Genomic DNA, 22,080 nt, shown 5'->3' with positions numbered 1-22,080 from the left:
CTTCAAAAGCTGCAGGGGAGACTGTGCTTTCCAATCCTGTTTTCAAGAAGAGCAGCCCTTGGGAAAGGCCATAGTGGATTTTCTCACAGCCAGACTGATCTGTTCCACTTCAGTGGTTGGGATCATCTCACAGAACTGAAGCACTATTAAGGCGAGGGATATGTTGTGCTGCTAACATGGCTCTACGGACACTCTTGCTGGTCTAATGGACCCTAATAAATTCATGGAAGTCCCAAGGTCTGCTAGATGCGGAGCAGAAGCCAGTTTTGCTGCTCGTGCAAAGAAGGGGCTGCACTTCACAAGCTCTCTGCAGAAATACATTAATAATAATCTTCTGCTCTTCTGGAAGCCCCTTATCAACTTACTGTTGCAAGTCTTTAAGGAAGATGCAGGGCTTTAGTTAAGATGGATGATCAAGCCCTTCTGCTGATAAAAACAGCCACATGGGCCATGGTGATTCCCACAGCAATGCCAGCATGCAGAGGTCCCTCCCCCTGACTCCTTCTCCCCACACCTCAGTTGTGGTGGCCTGGTCTCAGACTCCATGCTAAGACAAGTCAAACTCTCCACCAGGAAGAGGCCTCTGGTATGAGTCACTGCCTGGCCCCACAAACTGCTGCACAGACGAGGTGGCACAGGGGAGAGAGGAGCTCTGAGCAGGAGCCACAGTGAGAGGCATGCGTGCAGCCATGTCCATAGGAGGTACTTGCCCTAACATATTCAAGATGAAACAGTTCATTTAGTGACACTGACTCTCTTTACAGCAGCATGCTGCTCTTAGCTGAGGAGGAGATTTTTGTTCTCCTATTACCCAACTAGGACACACCAGGAGGATGGTAAGAAGAGATTAGTTTGTTTACTGCACTGAATAAACCAAAAATGTTGGTTATCCTCCTTATTAGACTCCTGAGGAACTCAGACGAAAGATATTTAGAAGTAAATTGAATTAAGGCCAGAGGCACAAAATCCTGTACCCAGTCATGGGAAACTCCTCCTATTCCTTTCCACTGTAGACAAGGAAAACCCATAAAACATGACTCTCCCCCCAAATCTGGAAGATTCCTACCAGAATGGAAATCATTAAAAGGCAATTACTGGAGACAATGATGAAGAAAATCTGGTCAGTCATCAAGCCAGACAGTGCAATCCACCAGTAGCCTGGTGGTTCCCATTAAGCAGCCCAGGCAGAGGTGGAGGTTACCATCCTCATTGGTGGAATGGGAGCCATGGAGACTTTCGGAGAGGGGCTCGAGCATGCACGCGCGGCGAAGGCAGAGGGAGCGAGCCACCCAGCCTGTGTGTGAGCGACAGAGCCACCCAGCTGGCAGACTTCATCCTGCCTGTCTGAAGACATAATAACCCTGGGAGCAGAGGATGTGATCTCACCCCAAGGGTCCAGGGAAATACAAAACATGGAAAGAAAAAGCAGCGAGACCATCGCGCTTGATTGCAGAGGGCTCCACCCTTGCCCGCCGGACGTTCTCCACTTTCCTGGCTGTTCTGAGAGAGCATGGCAGCAGACGCAAATAGTTATGTTTATATCCAATTGAAAGGGCTTGGGGAGCTAACAATGCCTGGTACGTCGGGGCGAAAGGCAAAAACAAAGCCACGCGAGGAGGAGGGACCATCCTGTGAGATGATATCTAGCTTCGTTTCTTATCTGCCGTAATTACTTCCCCCGCCTTCTGAGCGGGTCGCGGAGAGCCGACCACGCTTGCCCACCTCGCCTGCGGAAGCGAGGGCAGCTGCCCGCTGCGGGCCCAAATCCTGCTGCCGCCGCTCAGAGCTGCTGCACATCGCAGTAACCGCACCAAAAGCTTAGACGGAAGACGACAAATCTCAGGGCCTCTAGGTCAGCAGCTAGATAAATGGGAGCACGTTTTCTCTCTGGAAACTCTATCTCTGGCACCTCCCCTATTTTGCGGTTGTAAAGCTCGCTGGCTGGAACTAAACAAGTCCCGTAGCTTTCTAAGAATACGTGCTCCCGAACACAAAATACTAAACACAGCAGCTGGGTTCAGAAGGATCATGCAGTCTTCTTCATTTTGATCCATTCTCAAATAATATCAGATTTTTGAGGTGGAATGTTTCATAAGTCTCTGCCTCAAATGTTCTCTGCGGTGCCTCCATACAAAATTAAGGAGCATGCAGTGAATTGAATTGTCGTTATCACATTATTTACACAGCTCTACATTTACAAGGCAGAGGCTCTTTGCCCTGGAGAGCTCAGGATGTAATGGTGTAAAAGTCGCTGGGGGACTTGTACTGGTAAAACTACACCGGTATCCCCTTCCCTGCAGCGAATATGCAGCTTGCTCTGACAAAAGAGCACTTTTACTTTAAACTTGCCCTCTGAACAAAACAAACTACACTGATTAAAGGCAGTATTTTTTGTCTATACAAGCTGCACTTGTGGGAGAGTTTTTGCCAATACTGCTCCGCGGGTTATGCGTGCGTGCAATCCTTTCATAGGGCGAGCGTCATTCTGCTGACAAAACCTGAAGCCTAGGCGAAGCCTAAATAAAGCAACTGCAAAAGACAAGAGAAGGAGATGCTGCAGGAGACGGTGCTCACGGGCGCCCGTACACCCACACCAGCTGAGCTCCCAGTGCCAGCAAATGCCCGGCGGCTGCAGGACAGCCCCACGGACAATGGCCCTGCTTCTCCACCTAGCGCACTCAGATCCATGTGAAGCCCTCAGAGATGTCTGAGCTGCCTGGATCTACCCCTGCCAATGTAATCCAGAGCTCCAGGACAACTAGGCACCAGAGGAGGGAAGCTTCTGAACTGGGAAGGCTTTTGTCTGTGCTGAATAGGCCTCCTGTGAGCCAAGAAAGCCATCCTGGGGGAATCTAACCACAGCAGCTACCAGCCATGTTCAGAGGTGTGGCTTGTGGTAGTTATGTCTCTGTAGATTACTATCAGCGTTAAACACTAAGAAATAGCTCTCGGAGAGGACAGCCGTATAACAACCACACGTGTGTGGGGAGAGCAGCGCCAGCTCCTCCCGTCTTTTCATCTGCCCGTCTGGGACCACACGATGCCTCTCCCCTCGCCGCTGCCTGCAGCCTCCCCAGGCTTTCAAAGGCTCCTTTTTACAAGCCTCTCCTGTCAGGGAGAGGCAGATGAGGCTAAAGGGATCTTCACAGCTTAATGGGAAGTAGCATAACAGACATTAAAGCTTGAAGATGTCCCTGCTAGGAGCTGGAGGGTGGCTCTCATACAGAGGAGAAGCAACGGCTGCATTCCTCCCAGCTCTGGGCCACCGCGTGGGCAACAGGGAGCACCGGGCTGTGCACTGCAAGGGCAAGGACGTGGTAATGGTCAGAGGGGACACAGAGAGGCTTGGGCAGACAGAGAGGGCAGAGTGCAGAAGTCGCTTTGCTTGTTTGCTTTTTCATTCTGCTAACCAACACTAGTCCTTGGCTCTTCTTTTCAGACCCTTGCTATCTTCTGCCACTTGCCCACAGGTCCAAGTCACCATGTGGATAGATGCACCCTACTTGCTCCAAGTCCCAGCCTTTTCTCCCTGCTTTTCCAGGCCTTACCTCCCCTGGACTTTCCTGGACTCCTCTATTGCGTTTTCCCATTTGTTTTTTCTCCTTATATTTCTCTCTTCTTCCTTCTCCCGTGTCCCTGACCCACAATCTGCTCTTTCTTTTTGCTTCCCTCAAGATCTCTTCCCTTTTGATCCACCCTCTGTGTGACCCACGCACACCCACATCCTGAGCAAAGCACATTACATCTTCCCTCTCATTTTTCGCTGGCTCCTTCCTTTCCCTGAGAAAGGACCTCCCATTTTGTCCCCCATGCCTCGCTGCCCACTGCGCTTGCTCCCGGTGCGGGGATGCCAGCGGTACCACTGTGCAGCACCCGAGGGCTTCCGTAGCTCAAGGGCACGACAAGAGTGCAAAGTAGTCTCGGTATCAATGTGTCTCGTATGGCATCCTTTACCTGTTCCTGGTGAGGAGAATCAGGGATTATACAGGACTAGAGACAAAAATATTGGGTTTTTTTATACAACCAGCAACAGGACTGGCAGAGACCCCTGCACAAAACCAGTTAACATCAATGCCTCTGGGAGATACCTCTTTGGGACTCTAGAGCAAAGTTCCTCCTCTTGGAGCTCAGCTCAGAGTCTAGCTTACCTCTTGAGGCACGATGATTAAAAATGTATTTCTTCCCCCGAACCATTCTTCTTCGTATGGGGCTTATTTTCTCCCGAGCAAGAGTTCTTTCTCCAGTTGTCTGTGTGCTAGCATTAGTCAGGTTCAACCACACTCAATTACCTGGGCTGAAGAGCAGCCCAAGGTCAGAATCCAACCTTCTCAGTGTCTTCACTTATATGATAAACAGAGGCAAACTGTCTCATTCTCTGACTGGGAGCATCATCTTAAAATCTTAGTATTTTATTATACTGTCAAAGACCTTCTTTTGACTCAAAAGGCTGATAGTTTTTAAAAAGTGAGAATGATTAAAAAAAACTCTGCATGTTAAAAGATACAATTTTCTTTTCCAAACAGCACCACCCTCCAAGCTTCTCTGACTGCAGTTGGAAAGGTTTTTCCTCTCTCTTCCTCTAAAGGAGACAGTGAAAAGGCAGTGCCCTCTTGAAGTTCAGACGTTAATTACCGCGTTAGAATATTTTTCTAAATTACACAGCATGGCCCCAGGAGATAACAGGCACTAAGAGAAGGGAGGGGAGTGGATACCAGCCTACATACTGCACCACAGACTCAGACGTGGGGGGAAGGCAATTAGACAGGGAATATTTATCCTCCCTGCACCACCACCCCGAGGCTTTCAGTTAACAGCAAGTACCATAGGCAGGGAAGTGATGGGACCATGCCAGGATTTTAAACGATGCTGGAACAGAACCATCTCTGCCAACCAGACTGGAAGCAGGAGACACTCCTGCAGAGTAGCAACTGTCTTGCCCTCTGCTAGCCTGCCAGAGCTGCTCCCTGTTGTCTTGGCTGATTCATCCCTACCAGCATCATTAGTCTCGAGGGTCATCAATAAGAACATAAAAATGGCTATCTCAGGTTTGGTCAAAGGCCCACCTAACCCAGTATGCTGGTCCTGGTCATAAGCAGAGCAGGAGACATGCAGTGCCACTCTCCCAAGGTGCTCTACAGCCCCTAAGAGTAACAGCCCTCCACCGCTCCTCCATGAATTGGTCCTGATGGTTTCTGAGCCCTGGCAAACACTTCGCATCCACAGCCTCCTGGAGGAAGGAGTTTTGCAGTTTAATTATACTCTCTGTGAAGAACTACTTCCTCACGTTTGCTTTGAGGCTGCATCCTGACAGTCTTGCTTGGCGCAGCTGAGGGTGCCAGGAGCTGGCCAATGTCGCAGAGAGGCTGCTATCATCTCTGCAAAGTTAGAGATCGGGGGGGGGAAACCCCACAACTGGGGGAAGGCAAATGTTATACACATCTTCAGAAGAGGCCATAAGTACAACTTGGGGAAATATATGCCTGTCAGCCTCACTTCCCTTCTCATGGGAAAATCACGGAGCAAGTCCTCTTGGAACACCTTTCTGGGCATAAGTGGTGGTGGTGACTGGGAGCAGTCACTATTTACCTAGGGTAAATTATGCCTGATTAACTTGACCACCTTCTATGGTCTTATGGATGAGTGGAGAGCAGTGGATGTCATTTACCTTGACCTACCAAGGCATTTGACACTGTCTCCCACAATATGCTTATATCTAAGGTAGGATATTATGGTAGATGGTGGGTTTAAAAGATTGTTTGGATGGTTGGGCTCAGAAGGTTGTAGTTACTAGGTTGTAGTCTTCTGGTACAGTAACTGGACCAGTAACAAGAAGAGAATCCAAGTGGTCTATTCTGGGACATGTCTTGTTAAACATCCTTACCAACAACACAGAGGAGGTGAGGAGTGCACTCTCATCAAGTCTGCAGATGACACCCAGCTGGGTGGGGACCAGTCAATATGCTCAAGGACAGGGCTGACACCCAGAGGAATGAGTCAACAGGAACCTTAAGAAATTCAACAAGGACAAATGCCAAGTCCTGCACCTGAGAAGAATGAACCTCTTGCAGTGATCCAGGCTGAGCGCTGCCTGGCTGGGGAGTAGCTCTGCTGAAAATGCCCTGGCAGTCTTGGCAGACACAAACTGGGCTTGACCTAGGCACGTGCCCTGGCAGCAAAGGCAGCTAGCAGCATCATGGACTGTCTGAACAGGAGCATAGCTGGTGGGTCAAGGGAAGTGATTAGCCCTCTTTTCTCAGGACTCATTAGAGCACATCTTGACACTGCATCCAGTTTTGGGCCTCCAGATACGAGAACAGATTGATTAACCAGAGCAAACTCAGCAGAGGGCCACTGAGACGGCTAGGGAGCTGAAGCACTTGCTCTTTGAGAAGGGGCTGACAGAATGCGGTTTGTTTGCCCTGGAGAAGAGAAGGCTTCAGCAGGACCTAAGAGCAGCTTTTCCGTACCTCTAAGAGGTTATGAAGATGGAGCCAGGCAGTTCACAGTGGTGCAGTATGGGAGGACTGGAGGCAATGGGCATGAAATGAACTGAGCAAGGTTCAGATTGGGTATGGGGAAAATCTTTTTCATCAAGAGGAAAGCAAAGCAGATTGCCCAGAAAAGTTGTTACATTTCCTTTACTAGAGGTTTTTAAGACCCAACTAGATCAAGCTTTGAGTAACCTGGCGTCTGACTGCATAGTGGACCCTGGTTGGAGCAGAAGGTTGGACTAGGGACCTCATGGGGTCCCTTTCAAGTTGAATCATCCTCTGGTCTTATATCTGCTCATTTTCCTACCATGAGGAACCATAACGAAGCACTCACTCTCCAAACAATGACTGAAGAAGAGGATCTAGAAAGTGAAGGACTGCCCAAGAACAAGGGCAAAGGGACTTCTGGCAGTGTCAAAAGAGTAAGGTCCTTAAAACCTCCCTCTGGAGCAGCTTCTTAGGTAAATTATGGGAGTCTCTAGGAAGGTGAGAGGCTGGAAGGGAGCTAGGAGTCCCTGGTGGGAGCAGGACCTGGTCTCATATGGCAATGGCAGCTACAGGATGCACCAGGTGTGGGGGATCAGGGATCTGCACCCTCCAGCTCTCCACCTCTTCCCAGAGCAGAGGCACAGTGAAGTCCTGGGATCATATGGTGAAGAAGAGGCAGGAATAAGGGGCAAGATAGGGTCAGGATGGGGGGGGGAGGAGAGGCGGGTAGAGCCCACATTGTGATGCTCATGCTGTGGCTTGGGGCCCTTGTGGGGCCCCGATTGGCAAGGTGCCTTGCTGGACTGTGGTAACATCCCTGCCTGCCATCTCTCAAGCTTTAGGATTTGCTAGCCATTTTTTTTTTTTTTTTTTTAACCTCCTTGCTCTGCTGCCACAGGCAACTCATGTTACCTGGATGTAAAGCCAAGTCTGACTGCTGAGTGGCATCATAAAAATGAACAAATACATCCAAAGCAGCACTTGACATCAGAGCCACCTTGGCTCAAACCGGCTCTTCCTGGCAAAGGGCTAGCAAGAAGGTGGCAGCTCCCAGACCCAGGGAAACCTCCTAGCTTGGCCTCTGAACAACATCCATAGAGGATGAGATAGACTCAGAAGAGGAGTCAAACCCATTGACACCACCGATTTGTCCCTATTTCAGCACAGTATGGCAGTGGCTCTAAGCCGGTTACAGCCCCTTCCCAGTGGGCCTCGGCCATTGCCTGCCATCACCAAGATCTGTGTCAAGTCCCTCAGGACCGAATGCTCCTCTTCCATGGAGGCGATCCATGCGTACTGGGGAAATGAAGTGGGACAGGCAGTGGGTTGGGTTGACCTATGCCAACACCATCTATCTAAACAGAGTGCATGCAGTTGTAGGCAGCACAGAGCTAGCTGAAGAACAGCTAGCTCAAACTAAGCTTAGGGAAGAGCTAGAAAAACCAGGAACAACAATAATCAGTTAATAATAGATGGCATATAGCATTATCATCCCTACTTCTGTAGCAGTAGTGGGATATCTGCTACACCAGGCACAAGGCGTTGGAATGCCCCTGCCCCACTGATGGTTCAGCTAACTTTGCTGGTCCTTGATCTTAGCCTATTTTCTCCTCCTATTTACTCACTCTGTTGAAGGGCCACAAAAATAGAAGAAATATGAGTGTGCAGGAACAACTGAAGTCTCTTGGTTACTCTCATTTTCAACTGTTTTTTGAGGACATGCAAACTGAAGTATGCGGGCCAAGGATGGGCACTGATGCTGAAAAGCCAGCTGAGTTTTATAGTACTGTTGAATGCAGCCCTCAGCATTTGGTCACAGCACAGTGCCTTCAGAGTGGCAAGGATGTTAACAAGCTAACTCCATTTCATCCTGGAGGGGGGAGAAGGAGATTTACAGGGACAAATTTGACATGGCTATGTCAATTAAAATGAGGGCACAGTTGAGTACACATGACTCCAGGGCTGGGAGAACACAATGGGACACCCCTCTTGCTTAGACCATCAAGAAAGGGAGCCAGGGCAATTTCCTAGAAGCACTAAAAGTCTTTTCGTTGAGCCAAATAAGTTCAGCAAGGACCAGAGTCCTGGAAGATCTCACCAGTGGTGTGGACTGCAGTTCTGTGCAAGGAGGTCCAAGCTGGAGTGGCTTCCCGGAACCGGGCAGACAAGGGCTAGGCCTGCTATGCTCAAACTGAAAGGCCACATGCCCCCAAGGGAATGCCTTTCCCAAGGAACAATGCCCTTTTCCATGTCACTCTGGATTCCCCAAAGCTTAGAGCAAACAGGAGGAAAGCTCTTTTTCATCTATATTTAACTTTTCTTTGTTATTCTTTTCCCATACTTCCGAGATTTGAAGGTTGTGATACTCCTCTGGTTTGCAGAGACTCTCTCCTCTGCATTCAGTGCCCTCCTTAAAAAGCACTCCTTTCCATAACCCCCAGCTGTCAGCAATAACAATCTTTGGATTGGATTTGGGTGTCCTAATTTCCTTGTCCAACTTAAACTACATATTCTTCCAAGCAGCAAATGTGTTTCAGTCTAAAGTGCCAAATAAGTTCACTGTGCAGTGTAAAACTGCTTCTAACCAGGGCTGGATCCACTTTCTACTTCTCCTGGCAAACCGTATCTTTGCCAAAAATCCCACTTTCGACCCCTTTATCTTTTTGTGAATACATGTCCCATCCTGCCTACACACCATTCATCCCAAAACCTCAGAAGGGCTTTGAAAATTAAATATTTTAACTCTTGGGCTCTGGTTTCTGCAGCTGGAGACTCTGAACTTGGGCCCCCTCCTGTGTCAGGTAGGGGGTCACCTTTCTGCAAAGGGGTATAGCCATTCCCTTGGCTTCTGAAATGCTACCCAAGTGAAGCTACAGATGTGATCCAAATTTCCTTTGCTATGAGTAAAAATCCACTCCCATGCCTGACAAAGTGCAACGGTCTGTCCAGTTCCCAAAGGACATGCTTCATTCAGCCTGTGATGAATTCTTGTTCGACTAACCAACAAACCTGAGCATTTATCACTCCAGCGTAGCCTGAAATGAACTTCTGTTTTGATTCTTCAGTCTGGCCACTGAACCACAAAACCAATCCATCCACACCACTCTTTCCGAACAATAAATTACACCAGCCTTGCTGCCCAGCACCCCAGTCGCGTTCCTGGCGCCTGTCCCTACCTCGCTTCACCTTTCCTAAGGTCAACCTCCCCCCTGAGTCCAAGCAAGACAGAGCTGACATGCAGCAAAAACCAGGGCTTACTCATCGCCTTCCCTTACACAGCAGCTTCCCTTGCTGCAAGGAAGGCCACCGTGGTGACCTCCGAGTCCTCCTCAGCAGGCAACTGCGAGCCGGTTCCACCCAGCACCAAGGGCTTCATTTGCCGTGTTCGCTTCCTCCCAGCGGCCCACTCGAGTTCAGCCCCAGCAGTTACAGGAGATGTTAATAAGCCTTTACAGGGGAGGAGAGGAAAGGAGCCCGGCAGAGGAAGCCTTGCTGGGGGAAGGGAAGAGACATTCCTGCCTCAGTCATCATGCAACTTTCCCCTTCCTCTTGCCCACTCCCTTGCTGACCTTTGGCAGAGTCTGCCAAAGCTATAAAGGAAAAGGAGGAGGAAAAAAAAGACAAACTAAAAAGCAAGACAAGCTGAAAGGACAGCCAGAGACAGAGATGTTATCCCACCTCTAATAATGATTTATTGTCAAAGGATGGGTGGATGGAGGCAGAGAGAGCTAAGTGCACACTTTTGAAGGCAGTAGAGAGGATTTGCTGTGGGACATCCAAGGAGGTAAAGTTAGGAGACCCAGAGATGTGCATACACACACAGTGAATAGCAGGAAAGAGAGAAAAAAAAAAACTACGATGAGAGCTGCTAAACTACGCAAACCTGTCCTGAGGCAAGTTGAGGAATTCCCGTGGCTGTCGGTCACTCCCAAACGAGACAGGCCACAAGGACACATAGTCCTGACCCAGCAGGCAGGGGAGGAGATACCAGCCCACTTCACACATTTCAAAGCTCATCAAGGGTTTTAAATGTGATAAATGTCTAAATACTCCAGCCAGCTCTGAAGATAAATCTCAGTTCCTACAGTACTATGCTGGGTTTTAACATACCTGGATGAGGAGGGAGTGACATCAAGAGCTCATCTCATCTGCCTCCCTGATCCCAGCAGTATCACTCAGCTCCTCCTTGCAGCACCATTTAAGTATGCACCAAACGCATACTAAGGAGGGCCTCAAGCTGCCTAGGCCCTAAATATGAAGTTTATGCAGCTAAATGAGACAAATGAAATTGATGGAGACGCTGCAATTTAAATTATGGTGGTGGTCTTTTCTGGATAGGAATAGTCTAATAGCCAAAAGGGACAGTCCTGCCTCCCCTTCCTTCTTCCTCTTCTCCCAGTTGCCTGTTCCTCTCTTGCATTGACTTGAGTACTTAGCTGATCTTCTGTTGTACCAGTCCAACTCAGTGAAGGAGCAGAGCATTAACCCAGTGAGCTCCCCATCCCTGCTGATTCAGTGAGACTGAATGAGCTCCCGCCAGGCTGAAGAGGGGCCGTGCTGAGAGACGAGGAGTGAAGGATGCAGAAGTGCAACTGCCTCTTTCAACACTGAACAATTAGAAAGTTTCCACTGTCTTGTGGAGCATCTGGTGGGGCTGGACTGCAAGAACATTCCTGTCCTCTCTTGGGTGCAGAAAGAGCTAAAGGCCATCCCCTAGACTGTTCCTGCCAAACACCTCTAACCCCAGAAGATTCAAGCTACTACTGCTCCTGAGCCACAGGGAAGCGTTAGACTCTGCCCCAAAGAACCAACCTGCCAGGAGTTCCCAACATAGTTTATATTTTGTGTGTAAAGAATCCACTAGAGCTTGCACTAGCCATTGAATTTTCAAATATAAATCCAGACTATTGCTATATTGTTGGCTCAGTTCTGGCAACTGTTTTAAAATTTGCCATTTATCATTGATGACAAATAGCTAGTCTCATTCCCATAGGTTGGCCCAGTGAGACAGGATTAGCTGACAGCAGTAAAAAACAGCACCAATGTGAAAACCCAACCTAGAGCCATTGAATGGAAACAGTCTGAGTCAAGGTCACAGCGCCACAGAGCAGGACAGTCATGGATCAATCATCTCAGGGCAGGACAGCTGGAAGGGCTCACCAACATCGGCTAAGCTCTAGAGTCTTATTCTCTAAGAAGCAAAACCATTTAGACAGAGTTATCCTGGTCAGGAATTGAGATGTTCTTTTAAGAAGCAAATTCATGCACAACCCCTTGATGTAATTGAAGTTTTTTTAATGGGGCTTTCCTGGAGCAAAAAATATTAGTAATATGAAAAATTCATTTGCTGCTGTCCACATGTCCTTCCATGTGTCTTCAGATTGCTATGCAGTCCCCATGTCCTAGCACGATGACAGGGAGGGAACAGGATGTCACGGAGGTTAGACAGGAGTGGGCAGAGAGAAACTGTGGGAGAACTAGGCCTGGATTTTGTCATGACTTTGATGGGAAGTTGAGGGGAATGGGGACTTTGTTAGGAGCCAAGATCTTCCCAGTGAGGTGACACATACTGCTGTGGGTAGAGATTTTGGAGAAGTTATGCTATTCTTAGCCTCTCTTTCCTCTCCTGGATATTTGCGCCTAGACAAGATTCCCAGAGACTTCTTCATTGTTACAGTCACTGTCTGTGAACTCTACTCACAGTATTACTGTGAAGACAAAATGTTTATAATGTGTTTGTATTCAGATAAAACTTTCCATGTGTGTAAAAAGTCATTACTAGCAGTTCTTTCCTCTCTCCCTCTCCTTACCCAAGGTCTAGGGCAGAACTTATTTTGCAGCAAGCTATTTATGGCCCAACAGAAACACTACTGACAATTTGAGATTCACTGCTCCATTTCTGGGTGACACGATAGATTTTTCTAAGAAAGTCTTCTACAGTCAGCAGCAGCAGACAAACATCTTTAAGACAATGGTGAAAATTTCTCTCTCATTCTTTTGAGCATTAACACATCAGTTTCACTTTATATTTGTCCCCATCTAGGTTTCTACCACCAGCCTTAACCATGTTCACCATCATCAGGAGAATTTCAGTGACTGAACTCCTACCTTACTGCCAAGGCTAGGTTTCTACTGCACTAGGCTGGGAGAAATGCCATCTGGGACCTTCCCCCTCTGTCTCTAAGCCATTGCATTTCATTTATTTCTCTCCTCCCTTCAGCCTGTTTTGCCTATTCAGACTGTAAACTCTTCCGGGCATAGACTTCTTCTCTGACAAACCACACTGTGTTGGTAGAATGCCTAACAAAAAGATGTCCATCCTTTTCTTCCTGGACACCTCTTTCCTCTGGAAAATGGGATGTTCAGCTATCTTGGACAGTTAGAGGTTGGCCTCACCTACTTTTAATAACCATGATGCTCTCTTGGTAGGGATTTTTTGTAACGTTGGGATTTGCAAATCCAATCTCGAACAAAGGTGTCTTGGAAGAAGTGTTTTTAACTAGTAAAATCACAACAAGCAGGAAAAGCCAACTGTTCACACAGACATAGGTACTCTCAGGGTGAGAAGCATTCATATTCATACAGCAAGTATCAAGAAACCATTATGGTAACTCAGCAGCTTGGTCAACAGGTGGATAAGGAAAACCTTTGAAGGCATTACCTACCTCCCTGAGGCAGGTATAAATGGGACAGACAAGGACTCGAAAGGGCTCTCCGGTGCTGCTCCTCATGGTGCCGAAGACTTCGCAGAGGAAGGTGATGAAGCCTAGCCAGCGCTCCACATCCCGCTGCTGCAACTCCTCCCGCATGGTGAAATCCTTCTGCAAGAGAGACAGACAACAGGCTGCATCAGCAAAACCGCACTGCCACAGGAGAGGCGACAGCTGTCTAGAGAGAGAATTAAGAGGAAATTGAAATGCAGGGTGGGGGGAGGAAGAGAGACAGACTGACTCTTTAGTAACAAACATGGAGATTACTCAATGCAAGCAGAGTGGTTGGAATTTCAACACTGCAAAGCCACCATAAAGAAGGTACTGTAGAAATAATACCAACCTCTACAATAACTGTCATGATCCAAGATAGAGATGGCTTCCCCAGTGTCCTGCCCTCCCCCACCTTTAACAGACTTGAGTGGTCTCATGCAGACTTGAGTGGACATGCAGAAAAAAAAAAATCCAAACCAAAACAGAAAACCCACAACAGCTGAAACATAAGAGGAACATAATGAATACAAGTGGCCCAGCTGGGCTTGGCGGACACCAGCTGAGCCTGCCCATGCCCTTCACCTCCTTTATCTTCAGGAGAGGTAGTGCTGACCATGTGCCAAGTCTGGAGCTTCCCAGTGCCCCCGTCTGCTCTCTCTGGGAGTCTCATAAGATTACAGCAGGAGGCTGGCTCCCTGCCCAGCCAGAAGAGGATCAGGGGAGCACAGAGTTGGCATTAAAAGGTCACCTTGCTCCTGAGCTGCATGGTTGCCATGACCAAGGATTATGAGAATGACGTGATCTATGGAGCAACATCAGGATGAAGAAGTGCAGAGAGATGGTTGCCTCCCCAGTCTTCCAATCACAGAGAAAAACAGAAAGGGGTTCCAAAAGCAGGATATAAAAACACATCTGTATGACAAAGACCAAGAGGGAACAGAAAACCAGATAAGAACTCTTCTAGATGAAACACTGTTGACTGTGATGGCACAAGGCAGCGTGTGTTGTGCTCAGAGCTAAGAGCAAGCGCTTCCCTGACCTCTCAGTGATGCTATAGGAGCTTCCAGCAAGATGTCTCACATGACCTTGCTTGTCTGTCTCCATAGTAACCTTTCCTTGTTGTTAAAAATTAGTAGATATTATGTAGGGGAAAATTAGAGAACAAGACAAGTTCATGCTCTACAGTGTGTGTTCCCAACATGGGTTGCGCAACATGCTAAATCCACCAACTAAATATCTTATCTTTTTCATCTCAGTTTATTCTTGCTGCCTGAGACAAAGACGTTGCCTCTCCTAAAGCCCCAATCTGCAGCTGCACTCTGCAGAGTCAGAGAGATATAAAAGCCACTACACAAAGGATCACAGTCATGCCCCAAACGACACATGGGAGATGCTTCTTTTGAAGCAAAGGTAAGTAAACCAGCTACTAAAGAAGGCAACGCCAAAGCTCAGTGATAATTTTCATGACACAATTGTATGCACAGAAGATCCAAGAAAGAAGTTATGTTTCACTAAAAAAGGGAAAAAAAGAAAAGTATTTGCATATGCAGAAAAAAGACTTGTAAAATAGCTGAGCCACTTATTAACCAAAGAGTGATGACTAATTCCTCCCTACACCCATTTCCATAAGGCAATTGCCCAACTATATCTGCGAATCTGAAATAAACCTGCAGCCAAATACTGCTGGGTCTTTTTACATTTTCTGGGGGAGGCTGCAGAGTTCTTCCTTTCCTTACTAAGCCAGTCCCAGGGTGGTGATGGAGGAGAGAATTAGTTGTCAGCTCAGGTTAAAAAAAAATTAAGTTACCTGTTCTGCACTATTCACTCAACTTTTTTTTTTTTTTTTTTTTTTGCATTAAAAGAAAAAAAAAAGAAAAGAAAAGAAAAAACAACTCCCAAACAACAAAAAGAATTGGAGAAATGTCCTTCTAACCACTGAGCAACTAAAAAACCCCAAATATCCAATTGCTTGAGGGAAGGGTCTCATCCTCCCTTTTCCAGAGGGAGGGCCTCAACCTCTCCGGGCTTTCGTGCTCACCACGGTCACAGCCCCATGGATGCTGCACTTGTGCCCTCCGTGGCCTAACCTCACGCCCCGACGTACCTCGCTCCAGCCCCATGATGCCCTGTGCCATCCTCTTCTCCACCTCCAGCACTGAAGGCTCCCTTACAAACCCCAGTTTCCTGCCTGGAAATGTTTGCTGACGCACTGCTGTTTCCTGCAGGGGACCACATCAATCCGCTCCGAAAGCCGTTTAATGTTTCAGGATTGCCAGAGCACGCTGGGAAATTCTTCGCTGCTCGGGATAACCACATGAACTCTGGCACTGCACGTTACACAGACGAGCCAAAAACAGCCTCATGCAAGCGGAGAAGAAAAAAAGTGTATATATACATATCCCCTGCGGATTTGCTTGGAGAGATCCAGCGGGTCGACACACAAACTACATTCTGTGTTTTTAAACTTCCTTAAGTAGGCAGTCCTTCTGTCATCCCTAAAAGCTATCAGAAACCAGTCAGGCTGGGATACCTTGCAGTTTAAGTATGAGATTTATGTTTTGATTATGTCCGGAGAGATGGGTTTGTTGCCAGCTCAAACACTTCAAGCAGAAAATACACCTCTCCTTATTTACTGCTGGCAGAGTGCTGCCACCTGCAATAGGTAATTCATGGCTGATTACTGGGAAACCAAGGGGGAAAAAATAAAACACATTGCAGGAAACTTTACATTTCTTCTTCCAACACTGCCCTACTTCAGTCTTGCAAAGAAAATCTTCTGAAGTGTCAGAGAAACAAATATCTGCCCTGCCCGAGATCCAACCTGTCTGTTGCTGAACCAAAGTATCTGCAATCATTGGCCAACTGCTTGGAATGGAAAAAAGCTTTTCTGTATCAGAGATGTGCCTTTTTTTTTGATGATGACCAGAGAGACCAAATTATGCAAGTCTTAGCAGAGCTGTTCTGGGATAACAGCTGTAAGGCCATAGGGTGGGAGACCTGGAGACTGTTCTTCAACATTAAGCCTGGACCTCCCTCCCTGCCCATCACAGCAGAGAAAAGAGCTTAAAAACACTGCAAGACACCAAAGGTTTCCTTGGGCTGTATCAAGTCTGCTTGATATCTCTTGCCCCCATGCATCAGCAGGAAAAGCCTTCCCCAGAGGATCCTGCTGCTCTGCAGCAATGGCATTTCATCCTGTCCTGCTGGTCCAGCTCCACAACCTACTCGATTTTCTGGCATTAGAGGTGTCCCAAGCTCTTCTGCAGGAGCTGGCTGACCCGGCACTGATACTGAATTTTTAGGGAAGCAGGAATTTAGCCGAGGTTGCTGCATTCCCCAGGATGGTCCAACCCACCACTTTTCCAGTGCTTGTGCAATTGTAACATCTGAGCAGGTCCAGGGACAACCATCAGGCCCACCTCTGCTGCTGTCTGTAACCAAGCTCTCTCCAGCCCTTTGCACTGTGGTGGCTAGCATAGAATGTGTCCAGGTTTCACACTACGGCACTACATGGGCGATGCTACCCAGCAGAGACCTCAAAGTTCACTGCTCCTAACTTTGGTGCTGAGAAAGGGAAAAACTCCAGTGGGGATGTGTCAATGAAGTCTGGGAGATGGAGACAATCTTCTGGTGTTTGAAACTAGAAGATGGCATACCACAGCAGCTGCACGGTCATCCAGTGCCCTGGGCAGCCCTGTGCCTGTGAGGCTGGCATCCCAGCCCATTTTGACTCAGAACAGGAGACTGCTGTAATAACCACCTTGCTTCAGCTGTGGCCTCAGCTTGGGCAAAATTTTACTTGCACCTGTGGAGTAACTCCCTCAGAGCAGAAGGAAATAGCTCACATTTACTTTTCAGCAACCAAGCCAAACTTGCTCCAGTCTCAGGCAGGTGTGTCTGTGTGGATGTTCCCACAGTGGCAGCAGCTCCTCTGGGTGACCCTGCTGAGTAGGGACTAGATGATCTCCGGAGGTCCCTTCCAACCTTACTGATCTCAACAGCTTTAAAAGGTGGCCCTCACATCTCTTCTTTTGCAAGGTTAAAGACAAGACACCTGCAACTTCTCCTCTTTTGCCTCCTTTCAGCACAGCCCACCCCTTTTCTAATCAATAGCTAAGCTAGATTAATGGTATGCTAAGACACATTACACACACTAACTGCTCCTGCACACATGCATGCACATACTCATGCAATTTGTGAAATTATGGAAAGAAAGGAAAAAAAAAGTGCTCTTTCTTGCTTCAGTCCCGACTGAAGTGTGCGCCTGTACACAGTGCTTTTTGAAAACACTCGTGCAACTTTAACATTAGCATTCCTAGTAAGGAAAAAAACCCCTCATGCCCAATTCCGTCCCTTCTCACTTCTTCGTGGCAACACAATAAATCCAGACGAGAGTCCAGGTTTTGGCCAAGTCACCTTTCAGTTGTAAAAGCAGTATAGCCCTTTAACAACTAGTTTCTACTGCACTAAAAAAGGGGCCTGGGTAACAGGGCATTGCACCCTTTTACAAGTAGCAGAACAAGATGTCTCAGCTCTGTTGGGGGGGGGGGTGAGGGGGGAAGCGCAAAAAAGACTATGACAAGATGTCCCAGCCCCAAGAACCCAGAGTCCTGGGACCTTCCCAGACCCTGGAGCGAACCTGTTGACCCAGGGCTTTTGCCAAATGCCCTGCTGAGGATTATCTCTGTGTAGCAATGGTCACCCACTGCTGGGCAGGAGAAACCTAGCCCAAATTCCATGAGTGCTAGTTTTGTTGAGTGCATTTATTTGTAGCAAATTATTTACTTGACTCCATCCATTGCCGAAGAAAGCACACTTAGTATTTTAGTGACATGTCATGTCTGAACAACTTTGTTTAATGCAACAACATGCATCCACCCAGTGTCCCAGAACACTTTCCCCTGCTAAATAATAAATAATACCCAAGATGGAAATCTCAGCAGGGCAGACTGGAGAAAGCATTCTGCCAGCAGATCTAGGATGAAGGCAATCTCAAGGAGCAGATACAGCACAGGAAGACTATTTCAGGCTGCATTAGTACTACACTCATGCCACTGCTCTGGGTAAAAGTGGGGAAAAGTCTTGCTGTAAAAGCCATTAGCAGACAGCCTCTGCATCTGGTTAGACAACTGGGCTCTACTCCTGTCTTTGGCTGAGTAACAGTTACTGCACCCTTGTGGTGTCCTGATGCCTCCCTCTGTTAAAGCACGGTGATACCAATTTCTTTGACGCAGTAGGAAAAGTACCATATAGGTACATTTTTCAGCCCTGCTTGCCTACAGTCAAGACTCAACCCCCCGGGACCTGAACATCAGGGAAAGCTGAACTTGTAATGCCTGGGGTCTCTCTTCAAAGCATCCCAGAGATGCATCCTTCTGCCACACACATGGTAGTGCTGAGGATGGTTTCACAGCAGGCAGGAGGGAAGTAGCACCGGGAGCTCTGGGCTCAAGTTTAGCCTTAGGGCAGTAGGATTCACTAGTACAACAGCACACAGATGGGCAAGCAGACACAAACGTCACCCAGAGAGAAGCTGTCTCACCTCACTTTGGGTGCCCGCATTGCAGACATTTCCTTCCGAGCAGTCTGACAATACTGCCATTGTAATCAACAGCGATCTAGTTGATTTGGCCAACGGAGTTAAGGATGTGATTCATCTGACCAAATGTAGGCTGTGTGAGTCAAGATGGATTGCACCCTTGACTCTGACAGTACTGGTTAGCTCCCCATGAAGAGTGATGAGGATGACCTGAATTACGGACACCAAGAGTTAGCTGGAGGAATCCCACCCAAAGACAGAAGATCAGTACTAAGCTAGCATTTCAAAAACAGTGAGTCAGTGGGTCACAGCCCAAAACAACTGTATTATTTGCACTATAAGAATGCTTCTAGCAGGACTGGTGACCCAAAGGACTAGGCACAAGGTGCAGAGCAATTCAATTGTTTCCCCCAAAAGTTCGCAACCAAAACAAAGCCAGATCAAGAGGTGGGAGAGGTGAAGAGCTATCAAACAGCAAAGAGCAGGCCAGTGACAGACTAGAGAAGAAAATCCCTGCCCCAACTGCCCTGCACAGCCATGTCCAATAGTCATGTCCTATAGGCTGCTGATCCTGTAGCTTATGAGCCATGCCGGAAGAATGACCTGCAGATCTCTGGATCACAAATGCAAAGCAGAACAGAATATTTCAAGTGGCTGAAGCACACAAAGAAACAAGATGTCATGGCCACTGCCCTGCCCAGTGATCTTTATATCTGCTCTGGAAATGCCTCACACAATTATATAAAAATAACCTGTGGATTGGCTTGCCCCATGCTTACAATGTGATGCCAGTGCAGTAAGCAAGTTATTTTTCATCAGTTCGATCATATTTTTAAACATGAACTTTATTACTAATTTGGGAGTGCCCTAGCCTATAGATAATCTGAGCATGTTTATTGGATGACCTGCCTCTAGTGCTTTTAGTTTAAAATAAAATGTATTTATACCAGGTAGGAAGGTTGACCTCACCTCATTGCCTGGTTTAGGAAAATAGTTCATTATAAAATGATGTAGCAAGAGGTGGGGATGCTGATGGGATCTTTGGAGAGGTCTCAGACAGGAGATGACTAGGGCACAAACCAGAAGGTAGGATTCCAAGCACTTCATCATGTGATCATCACACAAAGCCACAGCATATAGGTATTCAAGGGGCTGGAAAGCAGAAGCAGAGATACCCCTCTCATGCACTCCAAAGCCTGTGCTAAGAGGTCACCTCAGCTCACACTCTGGAAGAGAGCTCCTTGTGCCTGTGTTAGGGGTGGCCCATGCTCCTGTTCCACAGTATGGATGAAATCTGGACACAGCTTAGCCCACCATGTAGCATCCCAAATTTGACCCTTTGAGCTTGACAAGGTCTTCTCAAGCTACTGCTAAGCTCTGCCAGCAACAGGAATAGAAAATACCAGTGTCTTGGGGCTCTCCAGTCTTGCAACCCTGTCAAACTCTACTCCTCAACTCCCAGCATAGATGCAACTTGTGTAACACTTCTCGGCCCAGACAAGAGGTTTCTTAAATATCAGGATCAAATTAAAATCTGAGAGGACTATCTTCTCCACAGGAAAAAAGAGATCCCTCTTTTCCTCTACGTTATTTTTCAGGAAGAGTCAGGCAAGAGGAGAAGCAATATTGCATTTTGACCATAGGATCTAAGCCCTCACTCCAGCTCAGATAGCTGCAGCAGAAATTCATCCCCTGGGAGTTTGCCACTCTTTTAAAGACAGCTCCCAAATAACTCTACCCCAAATCTGGGCCCACCAACTCATGGCTGACAATGTCAACAGTAAGTTAGAGGGCAAAATAAAATGATAAAAGGATAAAAATGAGGCTAATTTAAGCATCATCACTTTCTCATGGAGGAGGAAGAATTACATATTTGGGCTTGTTGCTCTGTAAACATAGGGCTCTTCTTGACAATGACTAAACAGCAGAGCTGCCAGGAGGCAGGAATTACTGAGTCAGAAACACTGCAAAATACATATATAATGCTTAGATATCACAGAGATAGCACAGCGCCTCTCAGCTTTTTAGGTAGTGCCTAATTCCTTGATCTTACTGGCAAGTTCTACAAAAGGTTGAAACCTTAAATGGTTCTTTGGAAAGGGCTTGCAACATATAAAACAGCTCAGGAGAGCTGCAGGATACCAGCCGGGACAGCGCAGACCTATGTTGCTCTTCTTCCCCCCAGTTACACTTACAGACACGCCTTGCGGAGCTTCTGCTCATGAAAACATCTCCTCACAAAATCCTCACCAAAATGACTATGACAAATGACACTGTGTACTTAATATCACTGCCTTACTCTCTAGGACTTGGATTTTTTAAAATAGTAGCACTTCGGTCCCAGCTTGGATCAGCCTCTGGAGCCAAGCCTTGCTTCATGGTGAATGTAGTCCAGTTAGACAAGCAGTTCCATTACCACAAGCTTGTAGATGATGTTCAGGAGCTGCTCAAGAAATCTGTGGCAGCAGAAGGGATTGATCAAGTATCTCCTAAAGCAATGGCTTATACTTGGGCAGTGCCTTAGTTAGGTGGAATGTAAAGTGGCCATCAGACCACATCAGCTCCAGCCTCAAGGCAGGCATGTACCACTCCTTGTGGCCCTGCTGAGGATCAAAACATGCTACATCCTGCTGCCCAGTATGCCACAGACACCCCTGCAGACTAAGGATGGACTCAAGATGGACCAAGGTGGTTGAATCCTGCTGGCTTTGGAGAGTTACCATGACCTGTAGAGCTTAGGCAATCCTGGTAACATGGCATGCTGGAAGCTCATGGTATCTTTTGGGGCAAGATCTACCCTTCTAACAGAAATCAGAGCAAATTACGCCCTCATGCTGGAAGTGCCATTGCCATGATAGGGATCAGTTTTCAAACCCTGCCTCATTCACAAGGCTTGCTCAAACCAAAAGGAACCGCTGCCCACATAACTGACCACAAATCAACATGAAGATTGCAACAGCAACAGTGGACCAGGGGATTCTGGTTCAAATCACAGAAGCAGCAAGGTTGGCAGACACCTCTGGAGATCATCTGGTCCAAACTTATACTCAAGCAGGTTGCCCAGGACCACATCCAACTTGCTTTTGAATATCTCCAAGGTTGGAGATATGGCAAAAAAAGACTCTGGAGGAGACCATGTGTAGCAATGCTATCAAGACTGTTGCCTGCCTGGGTCTCACTGGGCATCTCCAAAGCAGAGCTACCACCAAGCTGATAACTTCCACAGAAATGCCATATTCCATATGGATACAAACAGCACAGCAAAGGAGTTTTTTTATAAACTTCTGGAAAACTGTGGACATGACTAAGGAGCAGGAAGGCCTTAATTTTCTTGTTCTTTATAAACATCCCTCCAAAC

General features: G+C 47.4%; 1 protein-coding gene across 4 annotated transcripts in view; it reads right to left on the bottom strand.

Annotated features, from left to right (window-relative positions):
• The window catches only part of CTIF (cap binding complex dependent translation initiation factor), a 152,630-nt gene that overhangs the window by 14,498 nt on the left and 116,052 nt on the right, over window positions 1-22,080 (bottom strand). For all 4 annotated transcript variants that reach the window (XM_062599917.1, XM_062599919.1, XM_062599920.1 and 1 more), the window contains one exon: window positions 13,145-13,300. In XM_062599917.1, the coding sequence (XP_062455901.1) occupies window positions 13,145-13,300 (156 nt within the window). The remainder of the gene's footprint in view (window positions 1-13,144; window positions 13,301-22,080) is intronic.

The sequence above is a fragment of the Rhea pennata genome, chromosome Z, assembly GCF_028389875.1.
Source record: "Rhea pennata isolate bPtePen1 chromosome Z, bPtePen1.pri, whole genome shotgun sequence".
NCBI lineage: Eukaryota > Metazoa > Chordata > Aves > Rheiformes > Rheidae > Rhea > Rhea pennata.
Note: the sequence above shows the minus strand (reverse complement) of the source record. Positions and strands in the feature narration are given on the sequence as shown.